Genomic DNA, 25420 nt, shown 5'->3' on the forward strand with positions numbered 1-25420 from the left:
TCTAGAAGCTTTTACATAAGGCATAAACGTTATATGGTCGTTACACATTTTTCTGCTTGGGGCAAGATTTTCACTACCCGCCAGTGTTTTCCTTGGAAGTATACGCCAAGACAATACGGTTTTATCAGCGTTATAAATCTGGTAAAATATTAGCTTTTTAACATCAATTCTCTGCTCTAGTTTCTTGCTAAAGTGTTCTATAGCTGCTTCATGATTTAATAGTTTTTTACATGCAATTTTAAATTGGCTGATAACATGACGCTTTCTAAATCTGTCGAACTAACCTCGGCTAGCATTGGAGTCTTTGGCATTGGAGGAAATGAGCTTTTTGCATTATTAGTTGTAGGAACCAAGTGAAAAATGCATTTTCAACACCAGGATTCTTTTCCCAGCATCATATTGTGCGGCTCTTAAACTCTAGAATATCTTTCTTTTTCTTTTTAATATTAGCAACGGTTGATGTACCAATGTTAGACTTCTGAGCAATTTTAGGATAACTTTCTCTCCTACACAACATTTTAATTGCTTCATACTTATCACTAGTATTTAAAGTTCTATGTTTTCTGGTGGCCATCACCAGGATAAATACCGTGTTATAATAGGTAAAAACAAAACTAACTAACGAAATGATGAGACCAGAGATCATTGGATAGCGCCGCTCCTCTGTATATCTAAAAAGAGGAAACGTTTGGATGTCCATAGGACACATTTGTTCTGTCTGGGAGTTATTGAAATGGATTAGTAAAGGTTATATTATCAAGAGTTCCATTAACCTCAAATTGCAATATGCACATTTGTAAATGGAGTGAATCAGATTTAAGTTCATCACTTGTCAAATAACGACTAGTGAAATTTTAAGGAAAGTGAAAGAGGCAGAAAAAGATGAGGAAGAACAGGATAAAAAGGACTAAGAAGAGAAAGATAAAGAAGTATATGAAAATGAAAAATGTACCTTCTGGCCCATGCTCATACCCCGAGCACCCCTTCTGCCGCGCGGTCCCGTTTTGGTTCCGCCGCAAGCAGGGACCACGGCCGCCTTGTAGGCGCGGCGGACGTCCGCAGTGGCGGTTCCGCCTCGTGCCACGCCGCCTGCCGCCGCTGCCTGCTGTTGGTGACTGTGGTGGTGGTGGTGCTGCTGTTGGTGCTGACCAGCAGCCGCTGACGCTGACTGATGTTGGCCGACACCCCCGCCAGTCACGGCGCTACACCCTACGAGATTTCTCACGCCACCGGTCCTGATGTTCGTTTTGTACCTGGAAATAATAGGCAATTATTAGTTTTGGCGTTTAGTTGAGTGTTCTTTTATTGAAATAACCGAAATAACTCTCATCTTCCTGAAAAAATCAACAAGTTGTTCTAGCCACAAAAATTCTATCGATTAGAAATTCATATGATTTCCTTCTTCAGCTGCTGATTCACGTTTGTGGTTACTTCAAATAATATACGTATTAGATAAATATTAATATTCATTTAAGGAAATTATACGAGTTAACGTGTGATTATGTAAATGAGGCCTTCGACTTCTCTATAAACTATTACACTGATAACCGCAGATGCAGGATGTAAAAATACTCGGAACAACTTAATACCAGAAAAAATTTGTTACGCTCGCGGGTTTTTCGCAATGAACGAAGGAAAATGAGGCACACGCAGGAACAATTAATCTAAGATTAACATACGATTTTCAAAACAATAAACAAATTAAATGGCTCATAAGCTTATCTGAACAAGTACATTATATTAATGACAATTACCAAAATATGTGCTATGTTGTTTGTAAACAACGTCACAGCACAAAATATTTAACTCTTCATTTAAAAAAATAGATCTAAAGACGTTGGCGCAGCATCGTCACCATCATCACGCATAACCGTGACCTTGACTCTCGAGTACCCACAAGAGTGAGAGCGGCTTCATCATCATCATCCGATCCTCTCACTCGCCGTACCACTATTATGTATTTCATTATGTTGGAACCACTTTTGCTTATTATCGATGCCGAGACCATTAGCGTTAGAACGGTACCACATTTATTACAATATTAGCCTGACATAATACCGGTCATTTCGTTAGATCGGGTTTCCTATGCCTGATGGCCACAGTTTTGTAATCAATATGTCATTAGATGGTCGGTGAAGGTGCTATGTTTTTTTTTTTGTTGGAAAAGAACCTTGTTAATGGATTTAAGGGCAATTAAGAGTGGTAGAACAAGAAATAATAAGAAAGTTCAAAAAAATTTAAGGAGTACAAAATTATGTAAAATGGGCATAAAACAGGGTTATCATAATAACTATAATTTTCATGTTTGGTGTACTTCTTGTCTGAAATATCACATTTATAAATAAAAATTTCTTAACATTAGTGTTTAAAATCCGAAAAGATCCAATAGGTTTCTATACCTAGCCCCCAAAACCGGAAAGAAGAGGAAGGCCTTTTGAAAGCAGATGTTTCAAAGGGAATTATAAATTGACCTGCCCGACCCTAAAACTTGAAAAATGCAAAAGTTTCTTCTAAAGTTGCCAGGATGCCTCTCGACTTTTAATAAAATATGTTGTATAGCGTTCGTAACTTTATGTTAAGAATAAAACTTTTGAGGCATAAAATAAAAATATGGCTTCTATATGCTCGTTGTAAAACTGAATATATAATAACAACTTGGAAGGGTTTAAACGGCACTAAAAATGTTCACTTTCACACACTTAATTCACTATCGGACTTTTGACCAAATGTAAATTAGAAATAAACAATTTGTGTCAGCTGTTAGTGATTTCTTTCCCATGGACCACAAAAACCATCATGAAATTAAAGAATAATTTTACATTTAAAATGTATCAGATCTACGTGACAAAAGAATATATTTTGTACTTGAGGGATTAGTTTGTGGGGACTTTGTGAGGATTACCATATGGTAAAACTTGTCTTTGATGTTGTATTAATACTCTGAGAAAATTTCTAAATTTTTATTGATCAAATTAAAGAAATAAACTCTAGTAAACATTTTATGATTTAATCGTTGAAAATTATTTGTATATTCCTAAAAAGAAAGACTTACATATAAAATATATTTTTTTTAACCCTTTTAAAGCACTTTTTCTTTGTATATATTTACTATTTGCTATTTATATTTATTTTGCACATGTCTTAATTTTTTTTTAATGATCTCTGTAACTATTTTCAGCTTTCTTAATAATAAATAATTATCTTATTTGTGTTTTTCCTTATTGGGAATAAACATCCTTTATTTTATCTTTAAAATTTTGTTATTTAAAAGAAAAATTGAACATGTTTTTTTAATAATAAATACGAATTTATTTACTATATTAAAAAAACAATGTCATAGAATTTAAGGTTAAATAACTGGACTAAATGAGAATATCTCTTAAGAAAATTTTTAAGAATAAGGAGACATATGAAAGAAAAAGAAGCAGTCGTCTAATAAGTAATCTAATTAAAATATTTCTTATAGAATCCTCTAAAATTAAATGATACTAAAAAAATTTAACTAAAAAGACCTCACCAAGGATGATACAATAAATAAACATAATGCAAACAATGATTACTGAATTTTAAATTTTTATTAAATTTAAATATGTTTTCAGCATTAAATTAAGTTAATTATTCCTCTTGTCTTAATGCATGTACACCATTACTTGTTGGCTGTTTTACATTTTTTTTGTATAATTACTTTATTTTGTATAATAAATTTACATTATCAAAGTATATTAATTTTCACCAATTTTCTAAAATACATTTTTTATAATAGCTACAAGAATCCTTTAAATTATATTTAAATAAAAAAATTACTTTTGAACATTCTTTACATGGTTTTTCAATAATAAATGAACATTTATTTACTGAGAATTTTAAGTTTTATATCTATAGGTCAGATATGACCAATGATTCTAAATTACTATGTAAATAAATAAATAAATATATAAGTTTTGGACACATTAGGCACATACTGTGTTATTGTGCACAGAAACAAATAAAAATTATGTATGTAACTTACTTAATGATGATTTAAATATACAGGCTTGTTAAAAATACAAAGTGCTGATTCCTAAAGGCGTTAAACCTTAGGTGATTTTAAGAAGAAAATTTTAAATAAAAATGTCCTAAGCTTTTTTTTGAGGTACAGGGTATTTAACTCTTAAGAAAAAAATCATTTCTGCATCATAACTTTTATAACTCTCTGGATATGTGTATAAAATTTAGCACACATTCTCTAAGTAATATTTTTTAAAAATATTATGCATGCCACTGCTTTTTCGTAAAATAAAAACTATTTTTATAATCCTCATTCTTTTTAGAGCAAATCTGATTTCCTGACACTTTTCGTCCGACATACGATTACCGCGAAGAAAAAAACGTTTTTGGTGGTCAATTTATTAATAAAAAAACATTCTTTATTTTTTAAACATAATATGTAGATATATTATTTTACCATTAAATTAAAACAACAATAAGAAAACCGTGAACAAAAGTAAAAATAGGTTAAATTAGTTGTTGAAAGTGGCCACCACAAAACAATCTGTAGTTATTTTAACACCTACCGATGATTCCACTTATATACAAATGCAAACAAAATACAATAATTATGATTGTTTTTTTCTATTGTATTTAGATATTTTATACCAATTTGTGGTACGTAAATTAAATTTTAATGCGACTAAAATTTTACAGAACAAAGTTCTAAGAATATTATTTAATCACGATATACTAAAAGTACAAATATTTTATATAGAGAATTCAAAATAGCAAAACTTAATGTGATACTAGAATTAGAACAAACTAAAATAGTAGGTAGTATAAAATTTTAAAGTCAGATAAGATCTAATGTACGCATTATAAAAACAAATGATGTATATAGTTATAATAGTAGAGTTCAATTTAATTTATACTAAAATACAGTAAGAACTAATAGAAGTCTACGAAATCCTTTATGTCAAGAGATATCAACAAATTAAGTTGTGTACTACTATTATGGATATTTTTGTTTGTTTCTAACTATGGAGCCCTGTAATGTAAATTCTTGAGTGCAGTGATTTAAACGCACTTTTTAAAGAATACTGTATTAAGTCTAACATTTTTGTATTTTGAAACAATAAATTGCAATAAAAAAAAAACAAAAATCTTTGAAAACTTTAAAATGAAAATTGTACCTTGGTACAGGATTTTAAATATACTTATAGGGTTTAAAGAATTATTGTTTCTTTAGGTCTAAAAATTGATAGACGAAATTTAAGAAAAACAAATGAAAGTACTAATTTAATTAATTTTTTAATTCCGGTTGCACATTAACAAACCAAAGAGTTCTAAAGTTTATCAGCAAAAGACACTCTTATTAAGAAAAAAGCTATACCGCAAGAATTCTTTTTAAGTAGAAATACTCCGACCAACCAATAAACCTTCAAAATGAATCTGACCACACCGAACCAAAAGTTAATTTACCTGGTAGAACTACTTCGGATCTTAAACGGCGTACTGAGATCAAGAAACTCTCGATAATCATAGACCTTCAGCGAGAACGTCTTCATGGTATCCGAGCGTGCAGAATAAGAACCAAAGCAAGACGAGAGTTTACACGCGCCCGTATAGCCCGACATCAAGACGTACACTGACTGAAAAACACTATGTTACCGAACACACCACACCAAAAGCAGGTAGAGGTATATATAAGACTGTACTTTCTAGTCGGAATAAAACGCCTAGACTCAAGGATTTTGACCTGGCCGATTCGTCGGTTCCGACCGCTTTACTACCTGCCCATTGTACCATGGACACACTGGGTCGACCGGTTGAATTTGATGACCATTAAACTCATGATGTTCATGGGCAACAAAGATCGAATTCTATTTTTTTCTTTTTGGTATATAACCCAACACATGGTATGGATAGATTGGAGGTGTGGCGCTTGGTTTTTGGTTTACTAAGAATTGGGGATTAGGACTAGATGGCAATAATAACGGTGCTACGAGACAATATGATCTTAACCAGTTTTAATAGAGGCAATTAGAATAATTGTTTATAGAATTAGCCTGAATAAATTTTTTAATTTTAGGAATTCGAATGTCGTAACAAAATACAGATTCTTTTACAATAAATTTCGTTGTAATGTTGATATTTGGGTCGCTTTGTAGGTCACTAAAGCCAATATTTTTCTTGCCTAAAGGCTTCATACACATACAACCATTTTAACAGATAAAATAATGGATGGAAGTCAGCTTGGAAAACAAAATGTTGCGTGTTTAATGGATTAGATTCTTATAAAAATTGATTTCGCATACTCCGAAAATAAGTCAGAAAACTATGCTGTAATTTTTATAAGACTCATGGAAATTCGGTCAAAAACAAAATTTTATACAAACAATAAAGAAAAATGAGAAAAGAATCAACATAATGGACTAAAAGTCATTGAAATTTAGTCGAAAGTGAAAAAAGTATAGATATCAAAGAATAGATCAAAGTAACAGTTTCTTTTAAAAATTGATTCGTCACACTCAGCGCACTGGAAATAAGTCAGAAAGCTGTTCCGTAATTTTTGTGAGATTCGGTCAAATACAAAAATAAAATGAATTTGAAGTAAATATAGGAAAATCATTCAAATTCAGTTAAAAGTAATATCCTATATAAAAACAAAAAGGGATTTAAACAAATATATCTAAAAAATAGAAAATATATATTCATTAAGTAGGTATAGTATTTAATAGATTAATTGATTTCTAAGTTTTTTGAGCAAATACCTTACAGTCAAATATATGAATATTGTACGCTGAACGATTAAGTTCCTATCACACAGAGCGGCTTTAGAAAAAAAATGTAATACTTCAGTCGCATTGTCTAATGTTCCAGATGAAATAATTAGAGCTTTGGATAAGAGTATTAATAGTATTCTCGTATTATTAGATTTTTCTAAGGCGTTTGACACCATCAGTCATAATTTGTTACTGGCTAAACTCAAATATTACAGATTTAACAATAATGTTCTCGTTCTTTTGCAATTATTTTAAAGCAACAGAAGTCGGCGCATATTTTCAGATAATAGGTATTTAGATCAAATAAATATTACTTGTGGTATCTCTTAAAGTTCGATATTGGGCTCTTTGATTTTTATAATTTATACATCTGCATATTAATATCGTTGATATATTGCAAAAAGCATACATTTGCGGATGACACTCAAATTTACTTTAGTTTCGAGGCAAAGGATTACATGGAGGCTGAATTCTAAATCAATCAATAACGCTAACTACTTTATCAAAATGCCATAATTTATCTTTGGAAATAAAAATCAAAAAGAATTTCTAAGATCTAATATTGATATTTATATTGATGGTAGAGATTTTGGAATAATTGCTGGAGTCTGCTAAAGAATTAGAACTAGTTTTGGACGATCAATTAAGATTTAAAGAACACTTAAAAAAGATTTTCAAAAAACTATCCTAAAATTATGGAAATGGCTTACAAGGAGTGTAATTCCAACTTAACCAATCCCAATCCAACTATAAAAGCATCGGAAAACGAATTTTTGATAATTTATATTGTCATAAAAAAAATACTCATTATTGTACACTTACATTATAGGGAAGTCTTCTCACATCTTAGTGTCGAAACTAGACCCCATTTTCCTATAATCTTAAGTGCGATTTTTAGAAAAGTTGACCAAAAAAAAAATATAAAAAATAACTTATTAGAAAGGAAATAATTACCACATGTTTTTTCCAAAATACATTATATGCAGATCATTCGATATTGTATTTTTCTCAATATAATTCACTAATAAATCACTAACAAAAACGAATTTTAAAGCCACAACACATTTTTCAATATTAACGTGATTATTCAGCCGCTGGTTTATATGCTAAATGGAAACAGTCTGCTAAAAATGCGTTTTGTTGTAGACAAAAACCAAATATCTCATATATACATGGGACTATTAAAAAGTAGAACTGAATATTTTAATAAGGCATCGAACATATTATACAGGATGATATTACCTCAAAGGATATCAAAATAACATAGATTTAAATACACTATTTATAAATAAAAAAATACCTTGTAAAACTTTACCTCTTTTTCATTACCATATACAGTTTAAAGTCACGTTTGCTAAGCGTTTCAGGCATATTATTCACGTCTCAAAACTTTCAACAAAAAAAAGCACTTTAAAGGTGGACCGAACTAAGCAACCGACTTAAAGAAACTAAAAGTCTACCTACTATAGGGTGGCTTTTTGTACAAGAAACTATGTGAAAGTCGTCGTACCTTTCGAACGATATCTCGTTAGTGATAATATAATTCAGGTAAAGATTAGATACAGGTTAGAAAACTCACTAAACTTTCCACATAAGCTCTAAAAAGAATAATGAAACTCTTGCCCCTGGTAGTTGTTTTTTTAAACAACTTCGTGACCGAGCCAACGACTTGAAGAAAACGACGTCTTGTATTTATATATAATTGTTTTTTCGTATTTTTTATTTCGTTGAAATTCTTTCACAAAGAACAACCAAGAAGAGAACGGGGCCCGACTTTCAAGGATACCCCGTCCAGGTGTCAACGGCACTTAATGGTAATGATGATAACGCGGCAACAACTGTCGATCGCGCCGGTTGAGTTTAAAAACATACAAAATACATTTTTTATGGTTTTGTATTTTAAAACTGACCTTAACGGTACGATAATTCACCAGGAAGAGATTTTTAAGTAGAGCCTCTTTGGCCGATCAATGTTTTTGCATTTTCTATAATAAATATGAAATATAGAAGCATTAAAAGATTTCTAACGGAAATTTCAAAATGCCCAGAGGATTTGCAAGTTTTTTTAGCAACGATCTTCTTTTTTAGGAGGGAAGTAAATCATAAATATCTTATTAAATCAGGGTTAATGACCCTTTGCTAGTACAATTGATATGTTTACAGAATTGATTGGTACTATTTCAGAACTTTATTATATGTAACTTCTTCAAAATCAAAAGAAGATGTGCTACCTCATTCATCCTAAATTTCTTTTCTTCTCACTCCCATATAACTTGTGTATGCTCTTTGATTCCTCGGAATTACAATTTAGAACGATATTTCTCATTCACGAATGTTAAATTCATAATATCCTTGCAGACATTCATCAGTTATTCGACAACGTCTTGCATACAGGAAATTGGAATTTAAACACCTTGATGCAGTAAATCTAAAGGAATAAGCAAGACTGCGGAATAAACATAGAAGAAATTTTATTATTCGCAGAAGGCGAATTTATGTCTATTAGTTTTTCTAAGATATTTAAGGAACTAAGCAAACTTTTAAGGAGATAGTGGAGGCTTCTTTAGAAGTCGATTTATTTTAAGAGTAACTTTAAGAGGTTTATTTTCAGGACAATATGGAGTCAATTCAACTGCCTTTCAATCTTTTAAATTAAATATGAAATTAGTATCAGCTTATAGATTCCGTTGAGACAAATCAGTAATTTAATAGTTTTTAACCAATTCCATTAAATAAAATCAGATTAGACATTTCACAACTGCTCAGAGATTCAGAGACTCCAAGAGAAAATATTTTTCTTTAGGAGGGAATTGAATCAAGATTAGCTTTATATTAATTTTATACCTTTTGCTAGTACAAATTATTTTTACTGAATTAGTTGATAGTGTTTCAAAACTTTCACGTTTATATGTAACTTCTTCAAATTCAACTCATTTTAATAAGAAAGATGTTTGGTGAATGGATTAGATATTAGAAGAACTTATGGTGGAGGAAGAATAAAAATAAATAATTTAATAAAATCTTCCATAACAAGAATGCTACCTTATTCATTCTTAGCCTGTCTTTTTCTCACTTACAATTATAACTTCTGCTAAAATCCTGTTCGATTTTTCTGGAACATTTTAATCACAAATGTTTTAAGTGAAAATAGAGAAGAGTTCAGATTTTGAAATAATCATAGAAATAATTTTCCTGTTCGTAAAAGGTAGATTTAAGTCTATCAGGGTTTCTCAGACATTTATGTCAGCAACATTTTAAGGAGATGCTGGAGGCTTCTTTAGAACTTATCTGTAGAGACTTATTTCCAGAACAGTGTGGATTAAGTTCAACTGCCTTTCAACAGTTTCAACAATATTCTACATTTAATATAAAATAGGTTCCAGTTTATAGGTTTCAGCAATTAGATAATTCTTAACCAATACAATTAAATAAAATTAGATGAGTCATTTGGCAACTGTTCATGAATTTAACTTCTGTGAAAACCTTAAGTAAAATTGATTTTCTTATTATTATTATATTGAACTAATGAGTACCAATTTAATGTGATTAAAATTTCAAAAACTATAGGAGAACACCATTCGATGGTATCATAGGATGCACAGAAAAAATTAATGAATTAATTAATTTCTGAGAACCTCAAATTTCTTGTTTGTTTTCTAATAAATCATTCATATTTAACTTTATTTACAGGGTATCTCGAATTGCAGTATCCAAATTTTAACAGCGCATTGTTTTCGAAATACAGGTTGTTAACATTTTAAGAAAAAAAAAGTTTTATAATAATCATCATCACTTTTTTAATACTTATTTAAGAATATTTTTAGAAAATTTGGTACACGCCTTTGGATTTAAATGCCCTTTATGATCTAAATGATGTTTTAAAATTTTTATTAGAAGTGTCTTCAAAATTATTGACATTTGTGAATAGTATTGATTAGAAATGGTACGCCACTGCTTTTTCTAAAAAGAAAAAATATTCATAAAATCCTCATTTAGTTTGTAGTGAATTTGAATGGCTGCCTTTTTTTGTACCATGTGAGTTTTTCAAATAAAAAAAAAATCTCTTGCAAGTTCTATGTCAATTTCCATTGAAATAAGGAGTTTTTTTTTTTGCAAAAGATCCACACTACCTAAAAAAAATATTAACACACATTACATGAGAAGCATCGTATCCATGATCCTGAGACAGCAACTCATAATTCACTATGGAAAACCATTGGATCATGGGAATTTCATTAAAAGTTCGCAAAGATTGAAGAAAGGAAAAGTCAATGAAAATATTTTTGTCTCATGGATTTTATGTCGTTGACAAAGCTGTAAAGCTGTTTCATGTCTGAGGTACTGACATGGCCAAAAGGTTCACATAGGAGGGATCATGATCTGATACGTTTAAACATATCTTGTTTGCTTTGCTAAAACTGTAAGTTTGCAAATGCATGACGCTAACAGTAAAGGACTATCCACAAGAGAATCCGTTGAAGAAACATTTTTAAATCAGCTTCATCTCAATATGTTCTACAAAGGTAGCGAGCGACCAATAGTAACTCCCAATTCCACAATAGAGGGCCTCCACTTAATTAAGAGTTGTTGATTTTATACTTCAAAATTGTTTTTGAGAAACAGAGAAAATGGCACTTAGATGTATTAAATTTCATGCCATTACATGACACGACATGGCATGACACGACAGCTCCAGCCCTTCCAAATCAGCCTGCAGTCGGCGGCAGTCATGAAGGGATGAGACAGGCATAAAGCACGTGAGGTCATCAGCAAAACAAAGAAATCTTGAGTAAAGGAAATACTTAGAAATGTCATTAATAAAGACATTAAACAAAATGGTGTCCCTGAGCAACACCCAAAGGACAGTGTTTTCTTTAGATTTGAAATTGTGTACCCTTACTATTTGAGTGCGATCTTTAAAGTAACTCTGAATCTACATTAAGATACTACCGCCAATACCAGCAGTTTTCAACTTCTGAATTAAAATACTATGATTGACCCTGTCAAATACCTTAGACAAGTGGGTATATATTGTGTGGACCACACCGGAACAATCCAAGATCTCCGACAGATAATCAACATATGTTAACCAATTCAGATCAGTAGATTTTCCTTTGAGGAACCCAAATTGTTCATCCATGATAGTGCAAGAAAATATGTTCGATAAAGATACAGTGACAATTTCTTCAAATAACTTAGGCATGGTGCTCATGTTAGATACTGGCCTATAGTTCATAATGTTTTCCCTATTCCCAGATTTGTATATTGGAGTTAAATAGCTGACCTTCCAAGATTTAAGAAATATTCCAGCTGACAATGATTTGTTGCAAATAAGGTGTAAAGGGCGAGAGATTATAAAGAGGTTTTACACTTATTTCTTCTTTCTCTTAATAAAATAAAGAATCCTTTCAAAATATCCAAACTAATCTAAAGAAAATATCACTGGAGCTCACATTCGTGCGCACGGACGATATTTTAATTTCCACTCTAGGAAAGTCAGAGTTTGCTTGCAAAAAATAACTGATAAATGAATAAATTATGTCTATTGGAGATACTGGCTTGAACCAGGAGTTTAGATAAAGACCCTAATGGATTTCTAGAGCCACACCAAGAGTTACCAGAGGCCAAAGCACTTGAAAATGCTAATGAATCATCTTGGCATGGGCATACGTTCTCTGAAGAAAATTAGGAGTTTTCTTTTAGAACACACGTTTTTTTTTTCTCGAAAACCTTGCATCTTACAAAAAAAAAGGCAAGTAATCAAATTCAGTTTGAACTGAAGGATAAATTTTTGTTTTCAGAAAAATCAGTGGCGAACCATTTTTTTCCAGGTTATTCAACTAAAAATTCCGTATTACATTACTGAGATTTTCAGACCAAAAAATGCCTTTTGTTGCGCTAAAGTGCTGCACCAAATGTCATAAAAATATTGTTTTTTCTCAAAATTTTAACACTTTGTATTTCGAAAACTAAAAATAATTTATTTGAACATGACCTAATTTCAAAGAAAAATTAATAAAAACTGACATGAGGAACCATCTGACTGACAATCAACTTGGGTTTTATGGCGTTTTACCCGGAACAGTTCAAACCATACTCACGTTCCCTTTTACCGTTGAATTTAACCAACAACCTTTAAGGCATAACAATTATTTTAATCATCATTATTATTGCTATGGTACGAAACACACGGAACAACATATCGCATGATAAAATGACAATTTTGAGACTCCAGGCCTCATTTCGAATTCCGAGTGGTCGCCCGTAGCGGAAATCGTTAAAATGAACAACCCGTGTGACACATGTACATACACTCTGGGCTTGCAATTTTCAGTTTCGGCTCCACATCGTGTAAAACTTCCTTACGAAAACTGTTTTAATATGTTAACTTTATTTTCTATATGTTAAAGCATGCAGACTTTTTTTTTCAGTTTTGAAGCAGTTTGTTCTTTTTTGCCTCATTCTCATTCAGCATTGTGTTTCGCTTTTCGTTACGCTGGCATTGACTGTTTTCATTAACTATATCTACATATATACGTTGACTTTAACTAACCCATTCGATCAGCAAACATCTGTTGTTTGCCAGTCGCTATCGAACACATCATCAGTTTCCTGTATTTATTTAGTTACGTTTTATGGTCGCCTTTTTTTATATAACGCTCCTCCGTTAATTTCAAGTTAAATATGCTCTCCGGGTTATTAATATTGTACTTATTTTCCCCAAGAGGAACGCAAAAACGTTGATTTAATGGAACTATTTTATAAGTTTTCTTGCTATGGATTTGTTTATCTACTATAAATATTTAGAACATTGAAAGGATAGAATTAGCACTGCCGTGGAACTATGGGCACTGTGTTTGCTTGCAATGATACCAAATGCTTATGTAGAAATGGCAAAAAAACACACTTTATGTTATCATAAAAATTTGTCACTTATATTGACAGGCGGCAAATAATACTATTCCTGTATACTAAATTATAAAGCATTTTTTTTCATAAAATATGATAAGATATTATATAAAGAAGTAAACATTTAAAGTTAAATGATTGTAGATAGCGTGCCTATATTAGAGAAAAAGGCAACAAAATCGCAACGCCGCTCGATTTCATTGTTGATTGCAGCGACACAAGTAATCTTTACCAGTGACGTCGTCAAAAAATATTTACATGATAAATATTTATTATTAATAGATTATGCTTTAAATTATAAACAATATTACCGTTTATGAACTCTTTATGCGTTTTTTAACGTACTTCATTAGAGTAAAGGTACTTATTTAATTAAAAGCATTTTTATAAACATAAAATATTTTATAATTATTATAGATTTCTTAATAAGTTTTTATTATTCTACCTTTATGACGACGGTTGTCCCTTGATATGATGTTATGGCAATATCGTTATTAACTTGTGAAAAGATCGGCCTAAATCCTCTTTTTCCCATGGTGCGGCACAAGTTTTTACTATCGTAACAGTTCACAAAAACACTGAAATGACTCAACCTTTTTCCTTTTTCAACCAAAAACTAAAGAAAAAAAAACAGAACTACAAATGCCGAATGTAAACACAAAGCAGTTTGTCAAGATGACATCAGCTTTTGCCTGCGGTGTTGCCATTTTACATTTTTTAGAAACGGTCTTAGGATTAAAAACTTTCTTATAAAACTTTTTTATTGCTTTGAAGTTGTTATTTTTGCGCTTAGAATAACATATATCTATTTCTACTTTTCATTTTTAATTCAAAATCTAACATCAATATACAGCTGACAATTTCCTCTTTTGCGTGTAAACTTAACAACAGAAAATCGATAAATATGTTTGTAAACAAAACACCCCTCTTGCTCCTGTGCACATGTTGAACTCAAACAAAGTTGTTATTTACTAATTCTAGCCTTTCAATGTTCTAAGTGTAAATAATCAAAATTGACCTAAACTGGTCATATTTTATTGCTTTAATTGATTATAAACCATGAAAAAAGGGATGGTGTAAATAGACCTTTGATATGCAAAATACTTTCTAGAAAATTACGGTGAAAGTGATTGTACCTTTTGTAGTGCTGGGTATATAGAACCGTATTTCACCTTTCACTTCAGGCTAATGTATAATTTATTTATATTTGACCAGTTAAAGGTGTCAATTCTCTAAGGCTTACAAATGAAGGTATAGCAACAAAAAACCCGACAGAGGGTTACCATTATTACTTAAAATAAGAAATAGATATAAATAAGATCGTAAAATCGGAGGCAAATGATTTCATGGCGAGATTTTCGTCTATTAAGCTCTTCATATTTAAAATCAAGACTCTAGAGACTTATCACTCATAGACGCATGACCACGACTAAGTTGAGAAAAGTATAATTTTCAGAACCAAAGTGGTGCACATTTAGAATAATAACAGATTTCGGTGGACCCTCAACGGATTAATCACTGATGAATGTAGACCACATTCAAATTTTGTAAACCAATAAGACCTACAAATAAATGGACATGTCTCTGAATTGAAGTTAATACAAAAAGCTTTAAAGAGAACAAGTGAGTATTTCACCAACTTAAAATACCCAAACAGCATCAATCGTCGTTTAATTTTCGACCAATTTTTAGAAGATTCTTTTTATAGGTATCTGCAAATATTTTTTAAAGAGACTCATCAATTCAAAGATCAAAAGGAAAAAGAGATTTGCTAAGCGAAGAACTTATCTATGTTGATGTATACTACTACATTACTATACTACTACCACTATATTACTGTATCTATGATTGTTGAAGTTAAGAAGATCTTTTCAAATAAATCTGTTCCAGCAATTTGTAAAATAAAAACAATAACAATTTTTGCCAATATTCAACTCAAATCCCATTTGACTCTTCCAGAAAAGATTCAATCCAAAGCGTCTCTTAATAGCTATGGTGCTAATTTTCTATTTTATTAATTTCCTCTAATCTAGAATTATTCAGAGTTAAGTTTCTCCCTTATCCATCAAAATCCTGTGATTTGTTATTGCGATTAACCGTTTTATAATAGTTGGACATTATTGATATAGAAATGATAGATAAAAGTCATTAGATAAATTAAAAATGATTTTACTCTCTTTTAGAATTGCTTTGGGAGCAGTTCCTTAACCAATCAAGGTAATTTTCGACACCTAGCAAATCAGGCCTACACTGGGACATCTTCAGTTTACTATGGGGTGTAACTAGATTGAACCTTCCCCTTGTGTTGTGATTATGGACGTACAAACGATGTAAAAACAATCCTGCAATCTCCCCTATAACTCAGAACTAACATGAACTTCACAGCTCTTCTCTACATCTACAGCCCAAAACGAGTCAAATTTGATTAACTACCCACGTTAAAATAGCATAGATTATTTCATAATAGAATATAGCAAAATATGCATGTAAAGACTGCAGAATTAAGTCCATCAAGCCCACAATCTTAGGGCTCCCAGATGAACCTCGCATCTTTTTCTTGCATTTCTCGCATTTTTCATCTCGCATTTCTGTTCCACACCAAGAAACCTGACAAATTCGCATTAAATCACATCGCAATTAATCACCATTAAATCCTCTCATGAAAACACCATGTTTTAAGTCTTTTCAGCATTTAGAAGTAAGCGATTATACAGGAGTTACTCTCCCACAGCTTCACAGTCTCACCACTCACTCCAACAGTTGTATCATCTGCGAAGAGCATAAATTTGGCACCTTCAAAACTAAGAGGAAGATTATTCTTGAAAAACAGAAATAGGATTGAGCCTGCGGTATCCCTATATCTAAAAGTGACTCGACAGACAACACTTTACGCACCTGTAGTTTCCGACACCCATCAGCAAGGTATGACTCTACTATTTTCAGTGAAATTATCGTTTTTTAACTTTTATAAAAAAAGAGTGGGTGTGACACAGTCAAAAGCCTTGCTGAGATCTCAGAATAGGATATTGAAGACTAGGCCCTCAAATGAGTCCATGCAAGGTCAAAGAACCCCATAACTGCTCCTTTCCAGTCTGAAGGCAAACTGATGGTCACTGAATAATATGTTTGTAATTTTGACATGATCTTTTCAAATATTTTTGTCACAATTTGTAACTTGGTCTTTGCCTCCTTTCTTAAACAAAGGTGTGGTTAGGACCCTTGGAAATACAGATGCATAAATGCACCTGTTAAAAAGCTTTGTTAGAGAAATGTACATTACATTTTTTATAGATTTTATAAGGGACTTGAAGCAATGAAGTTCATGAAATAGTTGTATCACGAAATAGTTCTAGTACCAGGTGAAAAGGATGCATTCGAAAAGACAAATACGTTAAAAAAAGAAGTAGGTTACTAAGTTTTTTGGTATAGAATTACAAAATATGACGATTGCAAAGAAATTGGCAACATAAAGGATCGAAGAGGATTTTTAAGTTGCTCGTTACAAATCTTAATATCGTCAGGGTTTTACATAATTACTTTTGATCTACACGATTCCTTAGTCGCATAAATATTAAAATATAAAAAAATAATGAATATATTTTAGGGCACACATTTAGTTCAAATAAAAAACACAAAATACACGTGTGCCCAAATAATTTTCAATTAAATATGTTTTTTAAATTTCTTTTATTAAAAATACAAAATTAAATAAAATATCAGTCTAAAAGCGATGGAAATCTCCAATAAAACATTAAAATGTTATTCAAATAAATTATCCAAATAAAAGGGTCACAGTTACGCTAGACAAATGAAATGACGAGAAAATATTTCGGGTCTGCACATTATATCATTTTCGCTTTATAGACCTGAAAAACGTAGTTTAAAATGTAAATTTTCTTCGATAAATAACCCGGATAATTTAAATTTAATATTTTGTTTTTGTTAACAAATATTTTATTTGATTAAATTATAATGACTGATTTTTAGTAGCTAAGGACTTTCTCTACAAATTATGGAATAACACGAATATTATACTCAATCATGGTGTTAATTTGGCAATTATCGATTGAGCAAGGCAACTGTAGGAGTTAGAGTGGGGTCACGCACAATTTGCTTATGTTCACGCACATACATGATAATATAGGCAAACAGAAAAGGTTAACTAACAGCGATTTCCCAATTAGACAAAATATTATCGACTTTATTAGAAAAAGGTGCGTTACACTGTGCGTTCGGTTCGCCTATAAAGATCCTTGATATTTACCTATTTTCGTTCAAAGAGAAACCCTGAAAACATATTTTACAACAATTATTACATTTACTACATCAGCTTACGACACCCGGCATTTTATTTTAATGGTTTCACTATATTTTACCTAAAAATGAGGTTAAAGTGTCTACGAGCAGTTTTTTTTTCCGATTTTTAACGTAAATTGGAATCTACACAAGAGTTTCGACATTCAGTTTTGGGGTTGGCCGGCACCATTTTAATTAAGCAGGTGTGTTAAATTGTTTGATTTGTGTTTAAAATTTATTATATTTTTAAGGTACGGTTAACCTTTTTTTTAGCTATTATTTGGTAACAGAAAAAAATATTTTATATACAGTTAATTTTATATATAGAAACTTAGTTTTCATAATAAAATTAATTATCAATTTTCGTCGCAAACATTTGATCTCACATTTCTGATTGGTTCAATGAAAACTTAATCAAATTAATTTTTAATACCACCGTCAAATTTATAAATACAGGGTGTCATTGAAATGGTGTAAAAAAATTCGGGGGGTGATAGTACTCCTAAAAATTTTAAAAAAAGTTCCTATAACTATAGGGCGGAAAATGCATATTAAGGGAATAGGGGCACTGAAAGGGTAAATTTAAAAAACGGTTTTTTGAAATTGTAGGCTTAAAAAACGAGATAAAATTTCGAAAAAAAATCCTCTGCCATAAATTTTGACCCAAAATCAAATGGTGATACTGAAAAATAATTTGGAAAATCGGAAAGGGTAGTTTTTGCAAGGGTAGGGGGTTAATTCGTGAATAACTTTTTTTAGGTTATTTTTTTCGCAACGTGGGTTCATTTTTTAAAAACTACATACTTTTTCCTACAAAAAAGGTACTCTTGTTGCACATCGCCCAGAACGATGGTTTTCGAGAAAATTGAAGGCAAAAAGTTTGCTCTGATGGGTTGCTAACTGGTTAAACAACATAAACCTATGAAAGTTATGGGGTTTCAAAAGTAAACACGTAGTTATTAAATAATTAATTGAAAAATCTAAATTTTATGATTTTTAAAACATCTTATTGCTTTAAAAAACGAAATAAACCAATTACCAAAATTCCTTATTAAAATAATGCATTTCTTAATTCATTCATAGTAAATGTTCAAAGTGACCACCATTCATTTCAATGCAGACATCTGCTCTTCTTCTCCATGATCTGCGTACCCTGTGGAATATCCCTGGGGTTGTACGAATTTGATTGGAACAGTCGATAATGCGTTGACGTAGTTGCTCTTCAGTATTAATCGGCACTGAGTAAACCAAAGTTTTCAAGTGGCCCCAGAAGTAGAAATCTAATGGATTAAGATCTGGTGATCTTGCTGGCCAAGCTTGTGGACCACCACGTCCTATCCAACGCCTCTCAAAAACTTGGTTTAAATGATTCCTCACCGCTAGCGGAAAATGAGCTGGTGCACCATCATGCATAAAATACGTGATCTGCCTCTGTGCTATGGGAACTTCCTCCAAAAGTGCTGGTAGATCATGTATTAGAAAATTAAGGTAACTTTGACCATTTAGCCTAAAATGTTTATTATTATAAATAACAAGCGACTTTTCAAAAGGTGTCAAATTAACCTCGGGGGTAGAAAAAATGGTCCAATAAGTCTATCGCAAAGAATTCCCGCCCAAACATTAACTGAGAATCGAATTTGGTGTCGACTTTCCACAACAGCATGAGGGTTCTCATCGGACCAGTGATGTGTATTATGGTAATTGAAAATTCCATTTCTTGTAAACCCAGCTTCATCCGTGCATAAAATATTTGCCAAAAAAAGGGGTTCTTGTACCTGTTTTCTTAATAACCAACGACAGAAGATGACTCGAGCGGGATAGTCTGCCGGAGCAAGAGCTTGTACCCTTTGGATGTGATACGGATGCAGGAGTTGAGTCTTAAGAGTCATCCACACAGAATGGCGACTCACGTTTTCCCGCGCTGCAATTCTCCTTACAGATATCCCCGGATCTTCCTCTACATGTGCTAAAATGCCCTCCTCAACATCAGGTGTACGTACCATCAAGTTACGGCCACGGTCTTGGTTTCTATGTCCAAATGAACCTGTGTCTCTTAGGCGCTGATGAATTCTCGCAAATATCCGGTGAGAAGGTGCCCTGCGATTTGGATATTTTTGGACATACAAGCGCTTAGCCAAAAGACCGTTTCCGTTTGCTCTTCCATAAATAAAATGCATATCTGCCAGTTCACACACAGGGTATTCCATAATTTGTGAAATTTTACGTTTACGCACACTTCAACAACAATCAACTGACAAAAATATTTATGAACCAGAACATTTCTTTTGCGTACATGCAAAATAAATAAAGTGATAAGACCGCATACCTTCAATAGCTACGTTTACCCCGCGAGTACCAAATATTCAGTACGCGGACTAAAACCTCTACATATTCTCAAACCTATTAAGTCACAATTTGAAATAATTTACGTGTAAACTTGTCAACTCGCGCACGTTGAGTTTGAGAATAGGGGATTGGGTCCGCGTATTGAATATTTGGTACTCGCGGTGTAAACTAGGCTAATGAATCAAATAAGTATGCATTTAATAAGGAATTTTGGTAATTGGTTTATTTCGTTTTTTTAAAGCAATACGATGTTTTAAAAATCATGAAATTTAGATTTTTCAATGAATTATTTAATAACTACTTGTTTACTTTTGAAACTCCATAACTTTCATAAGTTTATGTTGTTTAACCAGTTAGCAGCCCATCAGAGCAAACTTTTTGCCTTCAATTTTCTCGAAAACCATCGTTCTGGGCGATGTGCAACAAGAGTACCTTTTTTGTAGGAAAAAGTATGTAGTTTTTAAAAAATGAACCCACGTTGCGAAGAAAATAACCTAAAAAAAGTTATTCACGAATTAACCCCCTACCCTTGCAAAAACTACCCTTTCCGATTTTCCAAATTATTTTTCAGTATCACCATTTGATTTTGGGTCAAAATTTATGGCAGAGGATTTTTTTTCGAAATTTTATCTCGTTTTTTAAGCCTACAATTTCAAAAAACCGTTTTTTAAATTTACCCTTTCAGTGCCCCTAACTCCCTTAATATGCATTTTCCACCCTATAGTTATAGGAACTTTTTTTAAAATTTTTAGGAGTACTATCACCCCCCGAATTTTTTTACACCATTTCAATGACACCCTGTATACTTGAGAGAAACCCATGGCTTACAAACGCAACTTAATACCGAAAAAGTTTAAAATGTTCACCCTCGGTTCATAAATTAATGACGTTCGTATTTTCCGTTTAATGATCAGACAACGTTCGTCCAGTATTTATAATCTTTTATGTATCACACTCAATTATTACTGGCTATCTAACATTGGTAATTAGCACGACTCGTAATTAGCAGCTCATACATGTACTATTGGTTCAACCGACCTTTTGACAGTATTTTTTCTGAAACAGTAATATTAATTTCAAATATAGAATAATACCAGTCAGTCAGTCAGAGCGAGGTACACTTCTGACTAACAGTGCCGAGGTGGTTACTTTGCGAACCCAATTAGGTTCCATTTTCTATTGTGAACATGGATTGTAAACAAACCTCAATGTTTGATGTTCGTCGTTCTACTTATCGACCACATAACGTTCGTAAGCCCTTTATAAACTTCTATGTATCATACTTAATGATTGCTGGTCATCTAACATTAGTGCTTGGCACAGATACGTTTGCAGTTTCTGGAAATGATCACGCAACGTCGGTAGATTATTCATAAACTCACATATGTAGCGTCGATTCGAACAATTTTTGCAACTAACGTACAATGATGGGTCGTAAACACGGATTGTAAATCAAACTAGACATTTGACGATCGTCATTTCTGTTTAATGGTCACACAACATTCCTTAACTCTTTATAAACTTTTACGTAAGACAAATGATGATTGCTTGTCATCTGACATAATTTTTTGGCACGGATCGGAAGTTATACTTGTTTAGTTCTTAGTTCATGAACTTTATTTTCACAGTTTCTGTTCAACGATCCCACTACGTCTAACGATCGATAATTGCTAATCATTTGACATTTGTGCTTTGCACAAATCGTTGGTACCCACAAATTGTCAATAAAACTTAACATTTGATGTTCGGCGATTCTGCTTAACAATTATACAACGTTGGTTAACCCTTTATAAAGTTAAACGTATTACACTTGATAATTGAATGTAATCTAGTATTACTGCTTGGCATAGATCGGAAGTTATAAATGATTAATTATCGTCGCAGTTTCTGACAACGATCACACACACTTCATAGACTATTCCTAAATCTACTTATAACGTCGGTTCGCACACTCTTTACAGACTAACGTACAACGATGGATCGCAAACACGAATTATAAACCAAACTTGACATTTGACGTTCGTTTAATGATCACCCAACGTTCGTAAACTCTTTATAAACTTATACGTAAGGCAATTGATAATTGCTAGTCATCTAATAAAACTGCTTGGCACGGATCGGAAGTTATAAATGATTAATTTCCAGTTAATAAATTTTACTTTCGCAGTTTCTGTTCAATAATCCCACAACGTCCTTAAACTATTCATAAACTTTTGTATAACGATTGATAATTGCTTGTCATTTGACATTTTTGCGTTGCATAGATTGTCAGTTCGGACAATCTTTATAAACTAACCATGGATCATGAAACTAGTCCATGGATCGTAGACTCGAATTGTAAACAAAGCTTAACATTTGACGTTCGTCGTTTTTGTTTAACAATCATACAACGTTCGTAAACCCTTTAGAAACTTATACGTATCACATTTGATAGTTGCCTGTAATCTAGAATTACTGCTTCGTATGGATGGGAAGTTATAAAATGATCAATTCATAGTTCATAATGTTGACTTTCGCACTCTCTATTTAACGATCACACAACGTTCATAGACTAGTCATAAACTTACGTATAACGATCGATAATTGCTTGTCATTTGACATTTTTTGCTCGGAGATCGAAGCTTCGCACACTCTCTATAAACTAACGTTTAACGATCATTATAAGTAAGTAAAACTTAACATTCGACGTTCGTTGTTTTCTGCTTAACAACGTTCGTAAATTTTTTATAGACTTAAACGTATCCCACTTAATAATTGATGGTTATCTAACATTACTCCTTGGCAGAGATCGGAAGTTATAAATGATTAATTCAGTTCATAAGCTTTACGTTTGCAGATTCTTTTTTTGCCTTACTTTGCAGATTCTGTTCAACAATCACAAAACGTTCATAGCGTCCAACGTCTGTGGTTTATCTTTGAAGACATGTGACCCATATCCCCAAAGAAAGTAATCCAGGGGTGTGAGATTACACGATCGTGGAGGCCAGTTCACAGGTCCATTGCGCGAAATTATGCGATCATGGAATGTTTCCCGCAATAAATTAATAGTGTCACGCGCTGTGTGGCATGTTGCACCATCTTGTTGAAACCAAAGCTCTGCCACATCAAGTCGGTTCTACTGAGGAACAAAAAAGTCGGCAATCGTGGCTCTATAACGTTCTCCATTAACTGTAACATTCTGGTCGTTATCATCTTTAAAAAAATATGGGCCAATGATTCCTCCTGACCATAAAGCGCACCAAGCTGTGACTTTTAATGGATGTAAGGGCGTCTCAACAAAAGCTTCTGGATGGGCACAGCCCCAATTGTTGTGCACGATGGCGAATCGACTCATTCGGGTCCTCTTCAACACTATGCTCCACAGCAGCAATAAATTCTTCTGTGCGCACTGTATGGCGTCTTTGTGGATGCGTATTATCAACTAGAGTATGCGTGGTACGAAAACGATCCATGGTTTTTCGAATAACTTGCTCGGATGGCCGATTATGTCGACAGTAAAATGGACGCAGCGCACGGTAAGTTTCGCGAATTGAACTATGATTTTCAAAATATATTTGCACAATTTGAAAGCGTTGTTCTGGAGTAAGTCTATTCATTGTACACCACCAACTGTCAAATTGACAATCACCAGAAACAGTTTTGACAACTTAAAATCCAAACCTCTAAAAAAAACACCCTTTAGTTACTTTATCTTTTTATTTTTGTAAACACAGATTGTCAATTAACTTTCACGTTCTTGGTTTGTAATAAATGATAACGATATTCGTAGTTTCCTGATAAAACTTAGGACAACTAATGACTAGTAATATTAATTGATTTATTAACGCGGATTGAAGGTGCATTTTTACTTTTGCAATTTACATGCATCGGACGCTTAATTAGTAAAGAACGAATAAGTTAGGGAACAGATAATTAGACTCGTGCTTATAAACTTTTAGATTAGCGATCGTAGGATCCGTTTAACTACCGCGACGTTCTTCATAAACCGACATTTAATGATCGGTGATTTGTAAATTAACATTACTCGTTTGTAAATAGCGATTGTCAATAAAACTTGACGTTCGCAGTTTAATTATTTCTCGTATATTATACAATATTATAATCATGCAGGGTTAAAAAAGGCAAAATCCAATGAGTTTTTAGAAGCTTTTAAGTAATTAACATTTTTCACTATATTTGACCAATTCTTTTAACAGACAGAGAAGAATTTCTTATTTGAGTCCTTTCAAGACCAATTAATATTTTCTTTTCCATTAAAGTCCTGTAATATTTCCTTATAATTAAAATTATCCTTGACACGTGGATTTTATTTTCTCTTTATTATAGTACCCAAATTTACCAAAAATTATTACAAATCCTTTGAGTAAATTTTTAAAAATTTTAAGCCAGTCAGTGAATATTGAAAATTCAACAAATAGAGACATCCTTCATCCAAACACAAAAATTCTAAATTTTAGTCAAAGAAATTTTAAATGGCTTCAACAAAAATAGCAAATTTATTCGCTTGTAGCTTCATGAAAAATTGAACCGTTAAAAACTACCAAATGGAAAGCACTCATTTGAAGTTTTATTGCATTTAATGTAATAAATCCTCCACGTGACTCTTCAAACTCAAGGATTCATTACACAAAAAAATATAAAACAGAAGCCATAAACAAAATATAAAAAAAGCCTAAGAACCCTATGAAAAGCTGATGCATAAAATGTAATGGTTAAACAAAATTAAGAAAAAAAAGTACCTAAAGTACTTTTGCGACAGTGCAAAACTGAAATACATTATTTTCTTATTTGGTATTACTTAGGAAATAATTAAATTCATTAAAAAAATCAATTATTTAGGGCTTATAGCCCTTTTGTTTTGATTGATTTTATCTGAGACAAATAGTGGTTTTTTATTAGTTTTGAGTTTTCTTTTAAACTATTGCCAAATTTCTAACAAATTCTAAAACAAAGGATCACAAAACAGATTGACCACTAACCAAGACTCTTTATATTTAGTTCCAACTAGTAAGACTGAAAATAAATTCATGCGAACCCTCCAACGTCAATGTCCACCACTGGCCACTCTTAACACCCCTTAAAAAATTGGCATCATGCAATTTTATTTTTTTAAA

At 32.2% G+C, this 25420-nt stretch overlaps 1 protein-coding gene across 6 annotated transcripts in view; it reads right to left on the bottom strand.

The window, feature by feature from the left end:
• LOC126737845 (protein gustavus) overlaps window positions 1–25420 on the bottom strand; it is a 208221-nt gene that overhangs the window by 11718 nt on the left and 171083 nt on the right. For 5 of the 6 annotated variants that reach the window (XM_050442911.1, XM_050442906.1, XM_050442907.1 and 2 more), the window contains exon 2: window positions 953–1253. In XM_050442911.1, the coding sequence (XP_050298868.1) occupies window positions 953–970 (18 nt within the window). In that variant the 5' untranslated portion in view covers window positions 971–1253. Of the gene's footprint in view, window positions 1–952; window positions 1254–7709; window positions 7841–25420 lie in introns of those variants that run through there. The other variant, XM_050442910.1, reaches the window with a different exon arrangement.

Source organism: Anthonomus grandis, chromosome 6 (assembly GCF_022605725.1).
Source record: "Anthonomus grandis grandis chromosome 6, icAntGran1.3, whole genome shotgun sequence".
Lineage (NCBI taxonomy): Eukaryota > Metazoa > Arthropoda > Insecta > Coleoptera > Curculionidae > Anthonomus > Anthonomus grandis.